Here is a 21,911-nt window from a genome sequence, read left to right on the forward strand (position 1 = left end):
TAGCAGTTTTTTGTAGAATTAACAATTTGGAGGGGGTAAAGGATTTCGAGCCAAGCTACAAGAAAGTAAACTGTAGTTTATTCTTAACATTGATCAGTAAGTTACATAGTTAAATAATCAGTAAAGTGATACTCACTTGAATCGCCAAGTTTACTTTAAAAAAATCTCCAAGTATATAATATCGTTGTGGTCCTAATATATTAAGAATGAGAATTTGATGCATTTAGTGCTATTTTACTTTTGCAATGCTGACCTTTGTGGGGGTGGATCAGTTTTCTGCATCTAATTTTATTAATTGAGTGCCTATTAACCCAAAAATAAAGAATTGGTGTGCAAGTAATTAAGAGTAAATAGTATATGTACTATTAATACTAATAGATATTTTTATAATATCATTTAATTATAAATCATTTTTATAATAAGTTAATTTGTTGATTTATTATAATCACCATAAAAGTTATATTAACAATAATTTCTAATTGATTTTAGGAATGTAATTTTTTTATACTACATAAAAATTAAATTCATGCAAGTAATTAGCATTTCTCCATGCATGTATATATAACTCAAATTGGCAGCATACATGCACATTAATTGATAGTTTCGTAATCAGAATTCAATAATCGTATAACAAGTTTTAGAGATACACTACCGAGCTTTAACAAATACGGCCGAAATCAGAAATGATAGAAGTTCATATAACTTAAGGCTTTGAGCAGAACTAATTTGACAAGACCAGCCATTAATCTATATTCTTTCTTTTAGATTTGGCTGTTTTAGGCTAGCTGCGCGTTGCATATGCGAATTGAATACCCTTTTAATCTCGTTAAATCCATTGTCCATGCATGTTTCCCACACCTTCTAGTGCCAAATGTTGTTGCTGTAAGAGAAAGAGAAAGAGAACAATTAAAATACACTTAGTTACATTAGATGGTTCATAAATTTTCCCGTGAGGATTATAGTATAAATTTCTCTTTTTAACTAAAGCAAAAAAAAGAAAAATCCTTTTTGAATGGATGAAAACCAGTTGCTGAATGGTAAATTGGATTTGGGTGTCCTTCAAATATTTATCAATACCAAAATTGGTTTAAATTGGTATTCATAAATGTTTCATAATAAATAAATATCCTAAACCTAATAACATAGATAAACTTAGGTTAAAAGCGACTAAAACTTTAATAATAGAATTATGTTTTCTTTAACCCTAGCAAGCTAGTATCATATATATATCACATCTCTCACTTTCCTATTCTTTTAGTTTTATTTCTTTCATTATCATCACACTTGTTTCATGGTCATGGCTCACCTAGGTAGATGAGAGATTTGACTTATTTTTATATCCCATGACGACAATAAAATTTATGGCAATTATTTAAAACTCCGTCACTAAACCCATTGGCTTGTACACGTGAGAATTATTATTCTTAATATAATATAATATGCTGCATATATATATGTGTGTGTGTACGTACTAATTAAGTTCAACCATATTTTTCTGTTAAAATAAAAAAGTTCAGCCATATTCGTTCCCAGCTATCTCAATTAATAAAACCTGCAATTGTATATGGAACAGCTGAATACGCTGCAGCAAATAAGAATTGAATGTTTGTTTGATTTTCCTTTAGAAAGCTTGAAATAGATGTTAAATCCAATGATACTAGATTCATGGTTTGAGTTGAACGTGTTTTGAAATGTGTGTCAACTAAATATCAAACACACACTTGGGCATTTGTGACTATGATAACAAATGCATCACTGTAAGTATATGTGTTGTATCAACTATGTGTGGAACAAGAAGGATATCGATCCAAATTAGAAACATGAATGGTAGAAGTTGGGGACACACATTAATGTGTATATATATATACAAATAGATTGCCACGTACCAGAAGGAAATTGAGTTCCTTATTTTGCTCCTCCAAAATCTTGTCCTGAGCAGTATTATCAAAGGAATTAAACAAGAGTCAGTATTCTTTTTTTTTATCATATATATATCAAAAACTTTTACTCCAAAAGACATCATCATCATTATTATTTACATTATAGAATAATCAAATGAGAATTATAATTGATTATTGTAAAAAAAAATAGGAATCATAAGTAACAACCAATAACTTTATGGTTATAAATACATATCATGTTTTATATTTAAACACTAATTAACTGTTAATCTTTATCGTTAATAATATATACACACACAGTGGAAAAAAGAGCCACGTACATTTCTCTTGAACATCCTGTGCACTTCCATCTGTGGCACAAACAAGAAATTAAGGTCTGAGGTTAAACTCTTGTTTAAGTTTTGCTAACCCAATAATAAAGCTATATATGATGATAAGTATATTAAAAATAATTGCCTTTTTCTCACGGACTCCACTGAGGCCATTTTCAAGGGCATCCTCTAGAGCCATCAGTTCCTTGTAATTCAGTGACGTGATGTCCTCTCCTTTCAAGTGCCTGAAACGTATACACTTGACTTGATCAGAAAAATAAGAGATCATGCTGTTGGATATATATATATATATATATATAGCTAGAACAAGGTGCATCAATGTTTATATTTACATATATACCTGAGCTCAATTTGCATGCTGTCATTCTCTTTCTTGATTCTATCAATTTCATTGCTGAGGTTCTGCAGCGAGTTCAACAACATTATTATTGTTGTAAATCCGAACATACATTCTGTGTCCTCACCCCCCAAAAAAAGACAAAAATAGACGAGAAAGCAAAAATTTTCATATAAATTAACATTATATTTGTACTAGATCTGGCTCTATAGTCTATAGCTTAAAGCTGGTTCCAATGTCAGGGAAGAAAAGTGTAGTCAAGGGAGAAAATTTATCACATCTTTGTTGCTCATTCCTACGCCATTCAGCTTTTGAAACATTTGCAAAGAAAAGTGGATATTGTTTTATAGTCAGATCCGTTCATATATAGGCATATACTGCTGCTCTTGCCTTTCTTTGTCAACAAGATGTTATGATAATAATACATATATAATATGTGTAAGTCATAACACTCAGATATATATAGAGAGGGAGTAGAGTACATGTTTCAAATGTAGATCTACTCATAGAAACATCGGTTCTTGAGCCTGAACATATTTTTAGCAAGGCAAATCAAGCAAAACTACTAGATATGCTTTTAGTTTTTCATTTTTTTTTCTTTACAAAGATAAAAAAAACCCTACCTCATGCTTAGCATCCCACAGGGTCTTCCCAGAGGCTCTTTGGTATCTGTCCAGGACGTCAATCAACCTTAACAAACAAAAGATCCAAAGAAAAATTAAAAGAAGTGATGAGTACTTTTGCAGATAGATAAGTGAAATAAAGCTATATATTTTCCTGCACTTGAACTCTTCTTGATGAAACAAAGATAAAGGCAAAGAAGATGAAGATGAAGTAGTTTAAAAGAAGAACTCATTAATTAATAATATTACGTAGTGGAGGGGCTGATGTACTCATGCATCTTCCCAGAGACACCAAAGATGATAAGGGAAACTTGAGCATCACATAGAACACTAATTTCCTTTGCCTTCTTAAGGATCCCATTCTTCCTCTTTGAGTAGGTAACTTGCCTGTTGCTTGAGTTCTCAATCCTTTTGATCTCAATCTTACCCCTCCCCATATCTCTCAATACAACCTTTCTCTCTTCTCCCCTTCTCCTTCTCTTTATTTTCTTTCTATCTTTTGTGTTTCTTAATTGCTTTGTTGAATGGAGAGGTGGAAAGATAAAGAGGTATATAGCAAGAAAGAAAAGTAATAGCGGAGCATTCCATTATGGGTTTGTGGATGAACAACTTTCTGAGTGGCACAGAAAGGAAGTGTTTGTTTAAGGGTTTGTGACAATTAAAGCCAATTCAACTATGCCTTTATTTCATGTTTATTGATTAATTTGCCTTTATCAGTTTTGAACACCTGTGATCCATTTTCTTAACCCTTGGTTTCTTTATGCATCTCTCTTTTGCTCATTTAATTAATTGGAACTGTTTCAGGGTTCTCTTTCCAAAGTATGTGGATTTTTAGGGTGTACTTAATTTATTATATACTTAAAACAAGGTTTTGGTGCAGGTTTGAGATGATATATATTGGTGTTCGATTAACTTGTATTGGTGTGTGTGTGATTGAATTAACTTTTTTAGGGTTTGAATGACGGGTAGTGGAAACTAGGTGTGGGGCGCTCAACCATCAAATCGAAAGGAAAGGATTATTATTCCCATTTGTGTGCAAGGAATAAAAGCTTTTTAGAGTAATGTGTAAAAGGGCATAGGAGAAAACAATTAAAATGTCGCGACCACAATGGAAAGGAGAAGTCTCAAGCTTATCCATCAAATTAATGGAAGACCAAAGATATATCATGAAGCGCAAGCACTATAGCTAGTAAATAATGGTGACTCCCTGGGTGGAACCTCTGATTTGAAAGGTGTGGTTGGTAGAAACTGCAACCCTCAAATCACTAGCTAGCTATGGCTGGAAGATTTGCATGACATGACAAACTCAAGACTCAAGAGGAAGAAGTTATGTTACTACAGCTATATCTTGCATGCTAGCTGATACAATGAATTGTATGTGCCTTCAAACAAATTAATTTTTAGTATTATAATATATATATATATATATATATATATATATATATATATATATTATTTCCGGGAAATGGTTTTTGAAGAAAATAGGACAACCAAAAAAGTGTTCCATTAATTTTTAAATGCATGTATATGAAAAAAATACAAAAATAAGTAAGTAATAAATGAAGATAATTATAATCTTACATACATGATATGATGTTTTTTTAGTTTAAATAATAAAACTGTATTTAACCTCTCTATAACAAAGAAACCAAATCACACATATTCAGAGAAAGGGAAATTTAAAATGTAGTATTTATATCCAAAAAATTATTTTTCAATTCTATCAAATTATTAAATTGAATATAAATAATTATTTTACTGATGAAACAACCAATAGTGATTTCTATGTAAAAAAAAAAAAGGTGATTTCGATAGATTAATCAATGATCTGTTGATTCTGTTGCCTCAAAGATTGGTATAGAGATACACGCTTAATTCAACCTGACAATTACACCACAGTCATGTTAGATAAATTAACAGAGGTTTAACAAACAACATAAGATGTCTCTTGAAACTTTTCTTTTGTCAAGCTTATTAAGTACTTCTAAATCTAATATTTTGCTTACCTTACAGAATTAGAAGTAGCAAATATTTCTTATGTACGTATTTTTTTTAGATTGAAAAATATTTCTAAAAAACACAAAATATTAAATAATAGTGAAATTATATGTCATAAGAAGAAAATATAATAAGATCATATCTTTATTTTAAAGATGGAATCTGAGAGGTTTTTTTTTTTAACGAAATTAAAACTCAAATTTATAATATAACTATTAATATAAAATTAGTGTTAACAGGAGCAACCGAAATTCCAAAATTAGAGTAAATACACACAAACACAAGATTAACGAGGTTGAGCAAGTATGTTTACACATCCTTGTGAGGAAGAGTGATAGTTGCGGTTGTTTCTACTATCCGTATTAACAAATAGGGTTACATCAATAAAATACAATACAAATTTACTATATCAGTCATGTATTGTGATGTGTCCTCACCCCTAACCCATGTCGTATAACTCTAACATTTGTCTGCTTATAGAATATGAGTCATAAGTAAATATTATGATGACTTAATTATACTTTTTATCTTCAATTTTTTCTTTTATGAATTTTATTTTTAACAAATTAATTTAATGTATTTTACCTTCAACTTTTAAAAAATTTATAAATTTTAGCCATGCCAATTTACTCCTAACATGATTGTAATTTTAACCCCAATTTTTTTATTTGTTTGGTGAAATTTGCACCTAACTTTTTTATTTTTTTTGTTGAATTTTACTCTTATCTTTTTTATTTTTTGGAAAAATTTTATCCCAACTTTTGTATTTATTAATAGATAAATGATAGAGGATAAAATTTACAAGTTTCTTAAAAAATTAAAAATAATTAAAATGAGTCAAATTAATTTGTTGGAAGTAAAATTTACCAAAAATTAAAAAATTGAGTGTAAAAAATATAATTAAGCCTATTATGATAGACTTTTTTTCATGAAACATCATTCAAATAAAAAATTAACACAAATGGTCAAGAATCCTAAACTGACTTTCACCTTCCTCATAGGTGTGCGTTCAAATCCCTCTAGTACCACTTTATCCTCCTCAAGGAGATTCCTTGAACCCTATGGACTAGTTATGTAATTATAATTGGATTGAATTACTTATAATTCGAGCATGTGGAGTAATCCTATAGGTAAATCTTTGCTGGTAACCCTAACATGTCATTTGTTAAGGTGACAAAATGATTAAATATCGACCAATTTGACATAAACTCATTGCTAAAATGTGGGAATTGAGATTTCAATTCTAATTATATATGAATTAAAACTAAGTGTTTTTTTAATGAACTTAGTCCATAAAATCTGATACAAATTAAGTTTTCATCAGTCTATTCCATCTTATTATTTAGTAATGAAGGTTGAATTTAGGCAATTTGCAAAAAAAATTAAACTTTTTTGCCTCAACTAGTTATAGCTTGTGACTTACATCAAGTTTGCAATCAACCTCATCACTTGATAAAATGTAGGGCGCTCAAGCTTCAAATTTGAGCACGAATTAAAGTCAAGCATTTTTATCCCCCATCTAATAGTGGTTCAATCCGGACTAGCCTGCAAAATGACATTGACAAGGCATTTAGTATATGCAAGTATTGCATCAGATCTCGGGATTTTAGTAAATTCAATATTATAATTAAGACATTCAGAAGGCTTAAAATATTATACAGACGTGTTTCATTAATTTGGTAAACCACGTGGAGCATTATTTAGGAAATATAAAAAACACTATTGTAACCGTTTTTTTTATAAAAAAATGCTTCTAAGCTCTAATTTGAATTTAGTCAAATCTTGACTAAATTCAATATCAATATGAAAAACACACCCTTAAGCATTTATTTATATAATAAAAGCGTATTTTAATAAGATGGTGATCCCCATGCAAAAAATGTTTAATTCAATATCAATATTATCTAACAGGTGGTGCAGGCCAGGAGTCTTTGCTTGTTGCGGTGCAGTGACCAGTCTACGTGTGGAGGCCAATCAAACACATGACAAAGTGATTTTGAAGAGATGTTAGGACAAAACTGCAACTAGGCTTCAGCCAATGCCAATCTATGTACTTAATTTAATACATATGGCCCTTTTTTCTCTCCACTTCTTCAAGTTCAGCTAACCATTCCAAGCCAACTTCAGAAAGCTGTTCTTGCTAGGAAGCTCATAAGGTTTTGATTTAACATCATCTAATCTATAGTATCTATATATGCAGGCTAGGAGCCCAGGCATTGTACTCAAAGTTCGTTGCCTACTATAGTTCAACCTCCATAATATGACCTTAGGATAAAGGAAATGTTCCCTGCTTCATTTTTTGCTTGCTAAAATTTCAACATCTCATAGCTGCATTTCATCGTTTACGATGATATGGGGTCATCCTTTCCTATGTTCATTTATTGATAGGCCTGGAATGGTAAAAACTGGAAACATAGGCAGACCCTAAAAGGGATCGAATTGAAGTAGAGACTAGAGAGATTCTAGTTATACCCAAATAAACATCTTAGCCCCTTGGAACCACTTTCACCATTCACACTTTTAGAGCCTTTAGAGGTACATATTTTTGGATTGTTTCCAAATGAAATTATTTGTCAGAAGCTATTCATCCTTATTTGCTAGAATTTGTTTTTCATCATTTTTTTTAATGCGAACTAAGGTGCTTGATATTGTGAATTTGAATCTAAGAAATAATTGTTGAAAGTGTAGTTGAACTTGAAGTAGCCATCGAATGAGGAATCAGCACCCATCGAAGAGAGTGGTTGCGTGGTCTTTACTCGACTGCAAGCATGTAATGTGATCCCACTTCTGAGATGCTTCGTGATAACTAGACTAAAAAAAGAATGAAATGAAAATTTTCACTTAAAATTAAATGAATCAAATAGAACATAAAAAATGAACAGAAACAGTTGATCCATTACTGAAATAAAATTGCTTCTACGATGGATACTTCATGAAATAAAAAATATATAATTGTTAAATAAAAGACTAATTTTTTAAATAAAATTAATTAACCTTTTTTTGGGTTCCTTCCATTAATAAAATTAATTATGTTATAAAGAGACTGTAATTTTAAGTAAAATTCAAATTAAAAGTGTATAGTTGTAACCAAATAAAAAATACTTTGAAGTTTGAACTGTGATTACGTTTATTAATTAGCACATACATGTGGAGAAGAAAATGTATTGTATTCTTATCTTAATTCACTAGGTTTGGGGCAAAACCAAGGTATATCCAGAGAGCATTCATCTGCAGTTCACAACAGCATATTGGCAGATCCTGTCATGCTATGCTGTGTATACCCATGAGGCACTCTTAGAATATCTTCTTATCACTCAAAACCAATTTGAAATGCTCAAGTCTATTAGCTTTCTAAGATGTCTCTCCATTTCTTCTCTGCTATTCTCCCACTCTTGTTTTTCTATGACAGTCGTTGGATCCTCTTTTTCACTCTGCAAATAAGATTGCGTTTCAGAGGTGTAATTGTAATGTCAAGATAAATAACAAATGATTCAGGAAAGAAATAGTCACCGCATGTATTATCTTTTGAAGGAGCAAATCACTCCTTCTATCTCTTGTTCTCCCTCCAGGAGCTGTTACCTACAGAAGGCACATTGATGATTAGTGTAAATGTTAACATTACAGACGACAATTATCCATATTAATTAATAACGCCTGCCTTACAAAGATAAGCCGGGATGGGGTGGGAGGAGATAAGAAAAAAAAAATTCCCCTGTTTATGAGAAAACCCTACTTAAGCACCCGTAAGCTACAAGTGCTAGAGCCATGCAAGGCAAATTCAATCAGGGTAACGAGTTCTAGTTCCAACTTCTAACACATCAGCTAGAATTATCCAGTTTTGGTTGGATTCTTTTGTTTTCTTTAGACAGTAAAATGCAAAGCAAGGTCATTTCCAGAAACAATTAATACAGCCATCAGTTTTCAGAGACATTCTTTTAACAGACATGGAAACTTTATAATAGCAAAAATTCTACATTACATACACTTAAAATAATGTATAGCCTATAAAATTAGAAATATCATCGGGAATTATCATGCTTATTTGTAGTGTATGAGAATCATATAGCTATCAATATACCCAACACACAAAGTCGCATGTAAAAGCATAATATCCATCTCAAGTCTCAAGTCTCAACTAACAACTAGAAGTATGCAGAGGTGGAAAAAAACAAGATTTCTGAGCTCACATCAGGAGTTTGGGACCTAAGATCTAAGATAGGCTTTAATATCATTTTAAAATTAAGACTTAGAGCCTAACTCAATCCCTCAAAATCTTCTTGTAAGGTAACAGCTGCTTAAACTTAATAAGGATTACATTGGTTATGTTTCTAGTTGTGGGATTCACGTCTATATATAAAAAAGAACCATTCACTTAGAACTTGTCATGAATCCAATAAATTAAACCAGAGCTTTTTGTTTCTTCTAAACATCATGTAAGGGTATTTTCCAGGATTTTAACTAAGATTCTAGATCTATATGCAAGAACATTAAGTTTGAACAAAGGTGCACTTCCATGAATACAATGTCTAGCATTAACAAAGAAGTTGTTAAACAGTAAAGGTAATCCAAATTCAAGGCTGAGAAAAATGACTATGGAAGACAAGTAGTTGCAACAACCAGCAGAAAATATTCCAAAAGCAACTAGACTGAGAATTGACAAACAATTTTTTTACCAAAACTTTGGCTCTCGTAATTGACTTGGTTTTGGAATCGATAACATAAATCTCTTCAAAATCTAGCACAAACTCAGGATCACCCTTCCTCCTATTTTTGTAGTGTTTTGTCAAGTACACCTGTAACCGAAACAAGTCTGATGAGGGAGCCATTTTAGCAAAGACCAAGAGCATCATTTCAGTAACTATGTTAATTTTTTTTCAAATGCTTGGACTTATTGCTACAAATTTATAATGAAATTTCCTCTACTACAATACCTATAAGGAAAGATGCAAGAAACAACTACCATCTTCAAGGAGAAGGGGAAAAAAAAATCCCCACGTAGTCAAAGCCAGAGCAGAAATTTCAGTTTGTAGCAGGTATTTATGCATAACAGTAGGAATATATTCTCCAAAAAGGCACAAAGACGAATAGAACGATATTGACCAGCCTCATTAGTTCATATCTTTTTCAATCGTCTAATTTTCGTAAAACCTTGCCTTTAAACACACGCTCCAACTAAAATGAAGCAAGGAAGTTATATATATATAACTAGCAATATGGAACTTCATCTCCCAAATTAAAAATGACAAGTCAAGCATACCCGTTGTAGTTATTCAATACAAATATGTACAAATTGAGTTTCATCCCTTCTTGCCGTATAAGCCCACTAAATCACTCCCTTCAATCATATAATCTTATTCTTATGCATTGTCCTAATTCCTAAAGCACTACAAAGAAACCAACATATAATTCCAAAAACTAGTTATTGATTTCCATTTTTTCATTGAGTAATATTCGTGAACAGATTTTATTTTTTTTTGGTTATGCATTCATGTATAAATATTCTTTTAATATAAATATTTTTTTAATAATACTAATTAAATTTGTTACGTGTAGCTAATCATGGATAAGTGGATGAATACTATCGATATAAGTTATGTGATTGGACCAAGATATAATGTCATCCTTCTTTCTTTCTCTTCAATAAAGCATTGCGTTTTTTCTTCTTAAAAGTCAACTAGAGAGATAGTTTTGTTCTTCGCATGATATGTATTGGTCATGTGTATGACAATCATTTTGTTCGGGTATAACAATGATAACAATGTTTGTTAATTTTTTTTATTATAACATGTGTTATCAACATTTGAATGTGTACTTGTTACTATAACATGAATTTCTAAGAGATAGTTGTCCCATGTCCTATGGGTAGATGAAAATTACTAGTTTTCTTGTGTCACCTCTCCGCAAAAATAAATAAAAATTCTTTGTCGCCTGTCTTTAATGAACATGTAATCAAAGAATTTAATTTCGTAGTAACCACTATGCCTTCAATCTCAAGTGCATGCCTTCCAAATTTCTCCACCTTTCTCCCATCATAGACCAACTTCAACTCAGGACATTCATGAAAATAATTATTATTTACGTAAATTAAAATGACAAATACTTATTTAAATAAGTTTTAATTAAACAAATAATTACCTCTCTTGTCCACACTTTTGATGCCACATGATAAGCATAATTCGTCGTCGCACTGATGTATCTTGGGGCCTACTTGAAAAATCCTGTGAGTCACCACCTACATCCTTCGTAACTAGATCCTAAGGCTGCTCATGAGGTTCATTAGCAACATTATCCATATTCTTAACATTTTTTGCAACAGTTACAAATGCTCATTGTTTACATGCCGATGTTGTCGGCCTTCCATGCCGAGGGCCTTCTTCTTCATCACCATAACCTATTTACCTAAAGCTTTTTTCTAAAACTCTGCCTAAAGTCCAACGCAATCTTCTAATTCTAATCATAATCTAAAAATTTAAACAATAATAACATTTAATCGTTCAAATAATAGTTGAGTTTCATATTTCATAACAAAAATATTTCATTATGTTACTAAAAAACTAACTAAAAAAGTAATTAATAAATATTCTAAAATCCCACTGTATTATTAAATGTAGTATATTTTAACAAATATAATAAATAAAATTTAAATTAACTTTAAATGATTAATGTAGCAAACTAAAATATATCATCAAAATCAAATTACAATTTTATTTTAAATATTTTATAAAACTTTTATATATTTATAAATGAATGAAGAAAATCATTTTTATATTTTTTTATACTTCAAATCACTATTTATACAAATATTTAATAGTATTAATGTAATAATATTTATACAAATATATTAATAAAAAAACAATTTTCTTATTCAATAAACGAAGTCCAAAAAAATAAAAACCCATCGTCGATGACACAACATTACTCACAACGATGGAGGAGAGGAGACTCGCAGGGGAGGAGAAGAGACTCGCGGAAGAGAAACCATGTATGTGGAGGAGCCATAGATTCAAAACACACCACGAGAGGATGAGAGCTTAGCAAAGAAGAGGAACAAACGAGTGCACTTGAATGGTGTATTTTTGCTTTTAAGTAAAGGGCAAAATTGGTATTTCATTTATTTGGCTTGGGTGTACAAGAAAATAGTATGGATGAATATCCCTCATAATAAGGGTAATGATAGGTGCACCACTTGTATACCCAACATTTTTTGTTAATTCTAAAATTATTCTATGGTTGCTCCATATGATTTGTACGGATGAACTTGATCCGTAAGTATAATTTAAACATACGGATCAACTTGATCTGTATGAAATCCGTAAGATTCATATGAATCAAATTGATCCGTACGACTCATACGGATTAACTTGAGTGAAAGACATTTTCACTCTTTCACTTAAAATGTTAAGTGCACCTAGGATCACCCCTAATAATTTGTTAGGTGAAATTGGTCCAAAAGAATAAAGAAGGCCTTAATGAATTGACCCCTTTAACAATTATCCCCAACACTCTAACACCAATTTCATTCCCTTTTTCTCATTTTATTCATGGACAAGCCGCATGTGATGTATGTAATCGCCAGTCGCCACTAGATCTCACCGAAAGCAGACACTCTGCACAGTTCATAACAGTTAATTAGTATAAAGGTATCCAAAAAAGTAGTACCGGTTTTACTTTGACCCGACCCGTAGAGAATAACCCGACCCAGCTCCCTTTTCCCTCCCTGTTTTTTTTTCTCGGAAAAGAGCGAGCAGGAAAATTTTTACGACCAAAATCGAATTGCAGTTAAAACCCCAACAGACACACTCCATCTATTCGATTTTCTTTAATTTTCGTGAATGAATTAATTTTGGAATCCCGCGCAATCTGTCGGAAGCAAGCAAGCAAGCAATTCCTTTTGTTTTGTTATGTTTCTTCTCTCTCGCGCGCCCTAATTCTCGAATCTCTGTATCGGTGTTCCGATGGCGGAGGAGAAGAGGGCGCCGTCGTCGTTCGTGAAGAAAGGCGACCGGCAAATGTTCACGGTGGAGCTCTGGCCAGGTGAGACCACCATAGTTTCGTGGAAGAAGCTGTTGAAGGACGCTAACAAGCACAACGGATCCACTTCGGCGCCACAACACGTCGCAATCGCTCCGGTGAGACTTTTCTTCCATCTCACTCTGTTTCTCTAATTTCCGAGAGCATTGTTAATTCGCTTCCACGTGTGAAGTCTTTTCAGCTTTCGCTGCTGTTGGAGTTTTCGCTTCGGTGCTTTACATTGTGGTCCGCTGTTGTTTTTGGATCGAATTTTGGGTTTGATAGGGGTTTTGTGCCAAACTGGAATTGTTGTTCTTCCAAGCTATCAATCCTATCTGACTTTGAATTCCTTATTTTCAATGGTGTTGTATATGCCTTTTTAACCTAATATATGTTCCTATTTCGGGGTTATTAGATGTAAATTGGTATAATTAGAGTACTAAAATGTGAAATAGGATTACAGGAGCAATTGTTCTGTAACGTGATTCCTGTTGTTTGAGGTAAACCAGTTTCCGAGATGTGTTACTGAACTTTATTTCATTAGTTTAAGCAATTAAACCAGTCGATACTATTATTTGCAGGATTTCTCTCTTATTTAACAAGCATCTGTTTGTTTATCATACTTCAGGTGTTGTTCTTTAGTGCATATTTACATAATGCTAGGAATTTTATGAAATCAGTTTTACATGTCTGTTATAGATACGACTGGCCTACCATGATCTAGTAGAGTCTTTAATATTTGAGAATTATGTAAGGTGTAGTAGTTAGTGGACGTGTACATGGGTTTTCTTTTTTGGTACTAAGTTCTCTTTATTTGAATTTACTCTCATAATTCTTAAACATGTGGTATACATAATTGATTTTTTTTCTTCTGTAACATAATTATACTAGTCAAGGTAACCAAGACTTGAATGCTCTAGGCTTTTGATACTAAGTCCTCTCATTTCATGCTCATTCACCCTCCTCCCCCCCTCAAATTTATTTTGAAATTATGTGTTGTCTTATGCTTCACTATTTTCACAAGCCTCTGCCCATTTTTTTTAGGGTCAACCTGTGGAGGTTGAAGAAACAGATCCTTCTCAGCCAAACCGTTTCAGTGCTGTAATAGAGAAGATTGAGCGCCTTTACACGGTATTTGTATATTGCTTGCTAAGATTGTTACTATATGCTCTGCATCAGCAGCATGAATTAGTTATTTGAACCATTGATTAGTATTATAGATGTGTGTTAAGCATTATTTTGTAGCTTCTGTATTGTGAATAAATGAGACCCTGAATCATTTTCAGGGTAAGGACAGTAGTGATGATGAGGATCTGCTTGATGTTCCTGATGATGATCAGTATGATACTGAAGACTCTTTTATAGATGATGCTGAACTGGTTGGTATCTTTGGATTTTTTTTGGTTTATTTATCACTCTCATGACCTTTTATTGCCAAGACAGGAATAGTACTGTTCTGTATGATGGGCCTTTTGTTTTTATATTTCTTTCTTATGCTCTTAAACTTTTCATTATGCAGGATGAATATTTTGAGGTTGATAATTCTGCAATCAAACATGATGGGTTCTTTGTAAATAGGGGGAAATTGGAACGCATGTAAGTTTTTCTGTTTTAAAAAATCTACTTTGAATATTACATTTTGTTCTTTTCAAACCACACATGTTTAAAGCAAATCATAGAAAGGTTTCTTTGAAACTTATTTTATTTGTTGATCCCTTTTCATTTCTGAGGTTGGTCTCTTGTTATCATTTTATTGTATTTGCTGTTAAATAACATCTTTTTAGCTGGCTCAAATTATTCATCAGTTATAACTTTTTTGCTTTTTTGGTATCTATCAACATGCTTGTCTTTCTTTGGTAATCTAGTGTTGTAAGTTCTTTATTTGTGTTCCTAATGATGTTAACATTATCTTTTGGCTTATTCGTAAACATTCTTTCCTTTGACACTTGACTACAAATTTGTAGTGATTTAATGAATATATTTTGTTTAAGATTGGAGAAAATGAATTGAGTCTTAAAAATTATGAATTATTCTTGCTGATTATTGTTTCTTTCTATATTACCAGAAATGAACCTCCTGTACTACCTAATCAGCAACCAAAGAAAAGGCGCAGAAAAGATATATTGAAGAATGCTGGTGAAAACAATGATGGTCATGGATCAAATAAAAATGTAAAAGTTGGCAGGCCAGCATCTGCCAAAACAGCTTCACTACAGGCAAAGAATATGTTAAATTTATCTGAGAATTTGGTTGCACCTGGTGACCATATTGAAGACTTGAAACTTCCAAATCAATCGGATGTCTCTGGAATTATTTCGAAAAAGAAAACTGCTGATACTAAACCAATATTGAACCCTTCTGTCTCTTTGAAAACATCAAGTGATGATGCTCCTGCTGTAACAGATGCAAAAGATGTTGACAAGCAGAAGATAGGAGCTTTTCAATCTAAGAACATTAGTGATAAATATATAGATGGAAGTGGATCGTTTGATGCATCTCATCATAAATACAATGAAAAAAGTGCATATGCTCATTCCAAATCCCAACCTGGAAGACCCTCAAGTAATATTGATGATATCAATTGGACAAAAGAAAAAAATGGTATGCGTGAACTGCCAGATCTTAACTTGTCTGAGGGAAAGTCTGCTACCCAAGCAACAGTAAGTTTTTATTCTTTTGCTTTTGTGTCTCCCTTTTTTAATTTTGATTTGATAAATAATTTGAAGAAACCAGCGATACCATAAAAAGAGGTGCTCTGCACTGCAGTGCTTTCTTCAATTCTCTTTTACTATTAAACAAAAGGGTTATTCCTTTGGGTCTCAAGTGGCTCATGATAATTTCAACCATCAATGACTTCCTTCCAAATGATCATTTTCTTAGTAGAACCACTTTCCATTGCAACTAAGAGATCAAGTCCTACACTGAAACTAAGGGATTACAAGACCCGTGTTTGGAATACCTATGAAAAATGGATTATTTCAATAAATCAATTTGTTTATAATCAATTGTTGTTATAATTAATTATATGAAATTACTTGTGTTTGATCATGTTAGGTGAAAAGTGATTTTAAGATAATCTATTTTGTTTGGATTGTCTATAAGAATCGGTTTTTATAGTAAAATTAAGAGTATGAAGTTATTTGTATTAGTTGGTTTTGTATTTAAAATAATCAATTGTTGGGGATAAAATGGGAAAAATGAAAGTTAAGCAAAAATAAGCTGATAGTTTTCAATCACACGCTTTGAAGCCTTTTTTACCATAGAAAAAAGCCTTATTTTTATGTCACTTTGATTATTTTACCAAACATACCAGCTTTTTCAAGAAAATCTTTTATTCTTGGAATTTTTTTTTTCTCCCAAATATAATCTAATCCAAACATGCCTGTGTGCCAGATGAAATGAGAGCTGAATTCCCCAATAATGAGCCAATTAATAAGGCAAAAGAATAAGCACTGCTGAATCCCTTTTCTTTTGCATGAAGATGCTATGTAGATGTTAAGCAATGGGCACAAGTTCTTAGTTGTGTATCATTATTGCTTCAACCCAGTCCTTGGCTAGTTCTCTTGGTTTTCATGAAGCATGATTTTTCATTTGAAACGACATTCACCTAATTTTAAGTATGCCAGCATACATTGGGTGTGGTGTGTTATATTTATAAGGAATTTAAGTGATGAAGTAAACTATCCTTTTAACCAGCACTTTGTGAATTATACATTTTTGTTTCAATTACTGTGACAGTGATGGTGAAAGTTGTGCATATGGATTTTGGAATTCTATGCACAGCATGAAACTATATATGTTCTATTAGTTCTTATCTTGTTCATGAGTTCATTTGAATGTTATGCAGAAGTCTGAAAACATGCACAAGAAAGAGGGTTCTAGTGTTAGGCCAAAAACTTCAATGCTTGAAAAGGCTCTTCGTGAGTTGGAAAAAATGGTTGCAGAATGTAAGATTGAATATTTATGTTCACATTTATCATGGATATGAATTGTGAAATGTTTGTTTCGAATGCTAAAATTTTCTTTTCTTTACCTTTGTTCCTTTTGAATAATGTTACAGCTAGGCCACCAGCAGTGGATAACCAAGAGGCTGATGCTACATCCCAGGCAGTCAAAAGGAGGTTGCCTAGAGAAATAAAGCTAAAGCTTGCTAAAGTTGCTAGACTAGCGGTACTGGATGATGCTACTTTCTTGGTTTTATGCTTCTGAACATATATACTATTTTATACTGTTTACTCAAGGGCTTTGAACATTGTAATATTAACTATATGTTCTCATTGCATCAGGCAACGCACGGGAAAGTATCAAAAGAGTTAATTAACCGTCTTATGAGTATTCTTGGGCATCTGATTCAGCTAAGAACATTAAAGGTTTGGCAGCCTGTTAAATATAAACAGACAACCCTTTAGTGTTAGTTGTTACAGTTTCCAACTTTAATCTCTCCCTTCGCTTCTTTTAGCTAACATATATAGTTGAAACTTGAAACCCAAAAGTTATGTGGAGTAGAGACTTAAGTATGCTTGTTTTTTTCTCAAGTTCCCTGTCCACTGTTTCTGTGCTTTTGTACTTTTTTTGGGTTGATTTAATTATTAGTATATCATTTAAGAATAATGATAAAAATATGGTTTGAGTGCAATGTTGACCTAACCATTTGCATGTTTAGTTAAGATTGTAGATTTGAGAGACTAATTAATTTCTGTGATTTTCCAAGAAAAATGCTTCAATTTTCCTTTCCTATTTCCTCTCTGTTTGAGCGCCTTAATGTGATGTGACTATGAAGATATGGCTATATCATCTGTTAATAAATAATTACTTTGCCAATTCTTATTTCAATTAAAACTGTCTTCACGAGGAATACAAATTTCACCTCTAATTTTTCTTGGATATTTTGATCTCATAGTATCTTGACATTATCTGTAACTGTTATTCATTGTTTTCATTCAGTGTAGTTTAGGTTTACTAGGTTCTCTTAATTCCTGAAACTACTTATCTACTCATTCAATGTTTTTTTTTACTGCAGAGAAACTTAAAAATAATGATCAATATGGGTCTGTCAGCAAAGCAGGAGGAGGATAATAGGTTTCAACAGATAAAGAAGGAAGTTGTTGATTTGATTAAGATGCAGGCCCCAACTCTGGAATCCAAGGTTTATTGTAGTTTCCCTTGCTATTGCATTCTTTATCAAATATTGGTAAACTGGCTTAAATGTGTTGTATTTTCACTCATGTTCAATTCTTATGAGTTCACAATGTCTCCAATATGTAGCTTGAGATTCTTTTAATTGTTTGTTGTTGTGTCTGTCAACATCATGTGATATGTTCTTTGGTGTTCTTATGTTTTGCATGTCCTCCATCATTGTAGCCTTGTTTCCTCCATCATAATCCATACTATGTCTCCTGTCATCCTTTCTATTGGTTACTCCTCTTAATAATGGATTCAATGTAATTTAGCTTTTGCTCTGCAAACTCTAGTTATGGCAAGCTTACTAATGGATCATTGGAAAGGGATTTGATTGTTTACTGTTATGATTGTGTTTTCTTTCTATATCTTATTATGTCTGCGCTATATCTTGATATTCAATCATATTTTTGCTTAACTGATATTTTGTTCATTTAATTTTTGGACACATGGTGTTTTTTGGGCACTTCAGCAGCAGCTGAAAGGTGAAGCATCTGGTGATTTTCAAGAATTTGGTACTGATGGAAAACCAATAACTAAAAGGAAGTTTACTATGGATGCTGCATTGGAGGACAAGATTTGTGATCTCTACGATCTTTTTGTAGATGTATAGATTTGATCTATAGATATTTTTCTTGAAATTATTTTGTTTGTGATAAAGCTTTCTTATTGAATCCCTTTTGTGATTGCTGTAGGGGTTGGATGAAAATGCCGGTCCACAGATTAGAAAGTTGTATGCTGAGGTGGTTCATATTTTCTAAATCTTCCTCTCAATAATGGTTTTGCAGAGATACTGGATTGCTTGCATTGTGTTTTTCTGGCTGAGGACCAAAAACTCAATCAACTTGGTTTTTGAAATTCTTGACTTGTTTTCTCTAAGTTTGATTTGGTTTCTTAATGCCTTCTTATATAAGCTAAACTATTATATGTACAGATTATTTGCATATAAAGTAAAATAACAATCTGTTAATTATGAAATTTCCCCTTGTTCTATCCCTAGAAGTCAATGAATAAAGGATTTGCAATTTGTTTTGAGAATTTATTGGCATTAGGAAGTACTCATTCAGGGAACTTTACTTAACTGTCATTTTTAATTTTTTTCCAAGAAACAACTTTCTTCTTTCAGGAGCATTAGTGCTACTTAATAGTTAATATATGTGTATACTGAATGTATAGTTTTTGTTGTGTGACTTGGGTAAAGTTAATCTGTTTGCATTCTATGAACAAATATATTGATTTTTTAAACTTTCAACTTTGTTGTCTTTGTCTTCAGCTTGCACAGTTATGGCCCAGTGGTTACATGGACAACCATGGGATCAAACGTGGAATTTGCAGGGCGAAAGAGAGGCGCAGAGCACTATACAACAAACATAAGGTATGCCTTTTTGCAGTTACTAATGATTTTTTATATTAGTGATGCATTATTCAATCTCACCCTCTCTCTAAAGTAGAAGAACAAGCTTCCCTTGTTCTTAAAAGTTTAACTAAGGAAAGAGTTTCATGAATATTGTCTGTGCTCTAGACTGTAGTGTCCTAAATGGAATTGCAATATTGGAAACTAGATGTGCTTGGCGTGGTAGTTAAGGTCGCCAAGGTCATATATTTTACCAAAGATCTTATAGTGAAATGTGAATAGAAAAATGGATACTTGGATCATAAGGTCCTGTTTCTATCCCATGTTCGTTTTTATAAACATTTCAAAGTTCCCCAATTTTGAAGGTGTGTTTGGATGTTGGGAGGGGAAGATAACAAATCAAATAAAAAAGGGAAGGCGAGAGAATGATTTTTTTTCTAACCCTTTCTGGATGGAAGAGGGAGAAACTCATGTGCCTAACCAAAATCGAGCAACTGAACCCTATTGAAACCCCAAGCTAAAACATGCAGCTTTAAGATGAAGTTCTGGTTGTAAGCTGAACTCAGAGCTTCAAAACCCATGGCCATGCTATTTACCTTCATGGTTCTAATAGTGACACTACCATGCTTTTTTGCGATATCAGACAAATGTATATTGGCTGAACCTCTCCTATTGCTGTATTCCTTGCATACTTGAAGTGTTAGAAATAGGAATATTAAATGAATGTGTGGCCATGCAAGAAAAGACAGGGCACAAAATGATTGTATATGAGAAGATATTAGTGTGACACTTATTGAGAAAAAGATAAAAAATCAGTTAAGGTGATTTGGGCATGGGCAAAGAAAGCCATTGAAGGTACTGGTGAGGAGAGTAGATAGCAGGGTTTTTAGCTTTGTGAAAACTAAAAGGGGTAGTGAGAAGCTAAAAGGAACATTGGAGGAAATTATTATAAGGAATCTTACAATGAATAATATCCGTGAGAATTTGGTTTTTAATCAATGGTGCTATGTGATCCATGTAACTGATTTCACCTAGTAGGATAAGGCTATTGAAAAAAGCCGAATAAAAGTTAGTAATGAATATGATATATAGTGTTGTTTGCATTTGTCTATTTTGTCTATTAGAAGGACATATCCCTTTGCAAACAATAAAGCTGATGTTAATTCAAACAACTGAGGCTGTCTGGGATTCCAAAATTAGGTTGCTCCAAGGAGATGTTTCTTGTTCTCATGAAGCCTTCAAAATGTTGATTTCTTTGAGTCTTTTTTCAATGTTCATACTCTTTACTCTCCACAAAGCAACATAGCATGAAAAAGGAGTCAAATCGTCTTGGTATTTTTAATAGATTTTATTTAAAGATAATTTCTTTTTGCCCATAATATAGGGAAAAAATTGAATGAACCTAATTAACAGTGGAAGAAGAACATTTGATTCTTATGCCCAGATGATAACCAGGATTTGATATCTGATTGCACAATATTGATATTTTAGTTGATTTTTATTTCAGTTGTTTTACTTGTTTGTTTTTAGGATCAGGAGAAAATTAAGAGGAAAAAGTTGCTGGCACCTAAGCAACAGGAGAACGTTCGATTTGATACTAATACAATTACTTCACAGCAGAACCTACGAGAGAGATCAGCTCCAGAGTCTAGCAGTCATGCTTATACTTCAGGGAACAAGCAAGTTTCTAATACAAGCACCCCAAGTCCAATGAATGGTCTAAAACAAGAAAAAGCAAAGGGAAGTTCAAGCAGTTCCGTGGATGATGTCAGGGTTGCAGATGGTGTTTTGACAAAGAAGGTAAAGAGAAAACCAGAACTTGAGTTGGAAGGAGCACATTTAGGTCCTGAGAAAGTAGCTTCCTTGCAGGGAGAAGAAAGACCCAGGTCCCTAAAGCAGTCTACAGGGCCACTTCCCACCAAATCAAATCTTCAGCCAACATCTCTGCCTGATCTTGAACAGTCAAGCTAACGTAGTATCATGTAGGAGGTTTAGAGGTTTACGAAGCAGAATGTCTGTCTCATTTTTTCTTTTCATTTTTTTTCCTAATCCTCTTCTCTATCAAATAGTTTATTTATCATTTTTGTAATTAAATGTCCTTGCAATGTTCTTCGAAATATAGATATAGATTTAATGTTATTAGTGATGCACGGGCAAAGAGTGTTTACGCTTCTCTAA

The 21,911-nt window shown here is 32.5% G+C and overlaps 2 protein-coding genes across 3 annotated transcripts; one reads left to right on the forward strand and one right to left on the reverse strand.

Annotated features, from left to right (window-relative positions):
* Positions 1 to 594: 594 nt before the first annotated feature.
* On the reverse strand, positions 595 to 3,793 carry LOC100795861 (agamous-like MADS-box protein MADS9). Its single transcript, XM_003523374.5, has 7 exons — positions 3,443 to 3,793; positions 3,194 to 3,260; positions 2,574 to 2,635; positions 2,358 to 2,457; positions 2,222 to 2,251; positions 1,887 to 1,931; positions 595 to 880 (listed from the first exon to the last, which is right to left on the reverse strand). The coding sequence occupies exons 1-7, from the start codon at positions 3,628 to 3,630 to the stop codon at positions 827 to 829; spliced, it is 546 nt and encodes a 181-aa protein (XP_003523422.2). The 5' UTR covers positions 3,631 to 3,793; the 3' UTR covers positions 595 to 826.
* Positions 3,794 to 12,779: 8,986 nt separating this feature from the next.
* On the forward strand, positions 12,780 to 21,911 carry LOC100778848 (ubinuclein-1). Of its 2 annotated transcripts, none has more exons than XM_006578895.4 (13): positions 12,780 to 13,320; positions 14,246 to 14,332; positions 14,488 to 14,580; positions 14,721 to 14,797; positions 15,267 to 15,861; positions 17,049 to 17,148; positions 17,262 to 17,371; positions 17,488 to 17,571; positions 18,222 to 18,347; positions 18,855 to 18,986; positions 19,075 to 19,122; positions 19,653 to 19,754; positions 21,264 to 21,911. In XM_006578895.4, the coding sequence occupies exons 1-13, from the start codon at positions 13,147 to 13,149 to the stop codon at positions 21,702 to 21,704; spliced, it is 2,169 nt and encodes a 722-aa protein (XP_006578958.1). In that variant the 5' UTR covers positions 12,780 to 13,146; the 3' UTR covers positions 21,705 to 21,911. The 2 variants fall into 2 exon arrangements, with proteins under 2 accessions (XP_006578958.1, XP_006578957.1); XM_006578894.4 differs by having other exon boundaries at positions 12,783 to 13,320; positions 18,852 to 18,986.

The sequence above is a fragment of the Glycine max genome, chromosome 4, assembly GCF_000004515.6.
Source record: "Glycine max cultivar Williams 82 chromosome 4, Glycine_max_v4.0, whole genome shotgun sequence".
Taxonomy (NCBI): domain Eukaryota; kingdom Viridiplantae; phylum Streptophyta; class Magnoliopsida; order Fabales; family Fabaceae; genus Glycine; species Glycine max.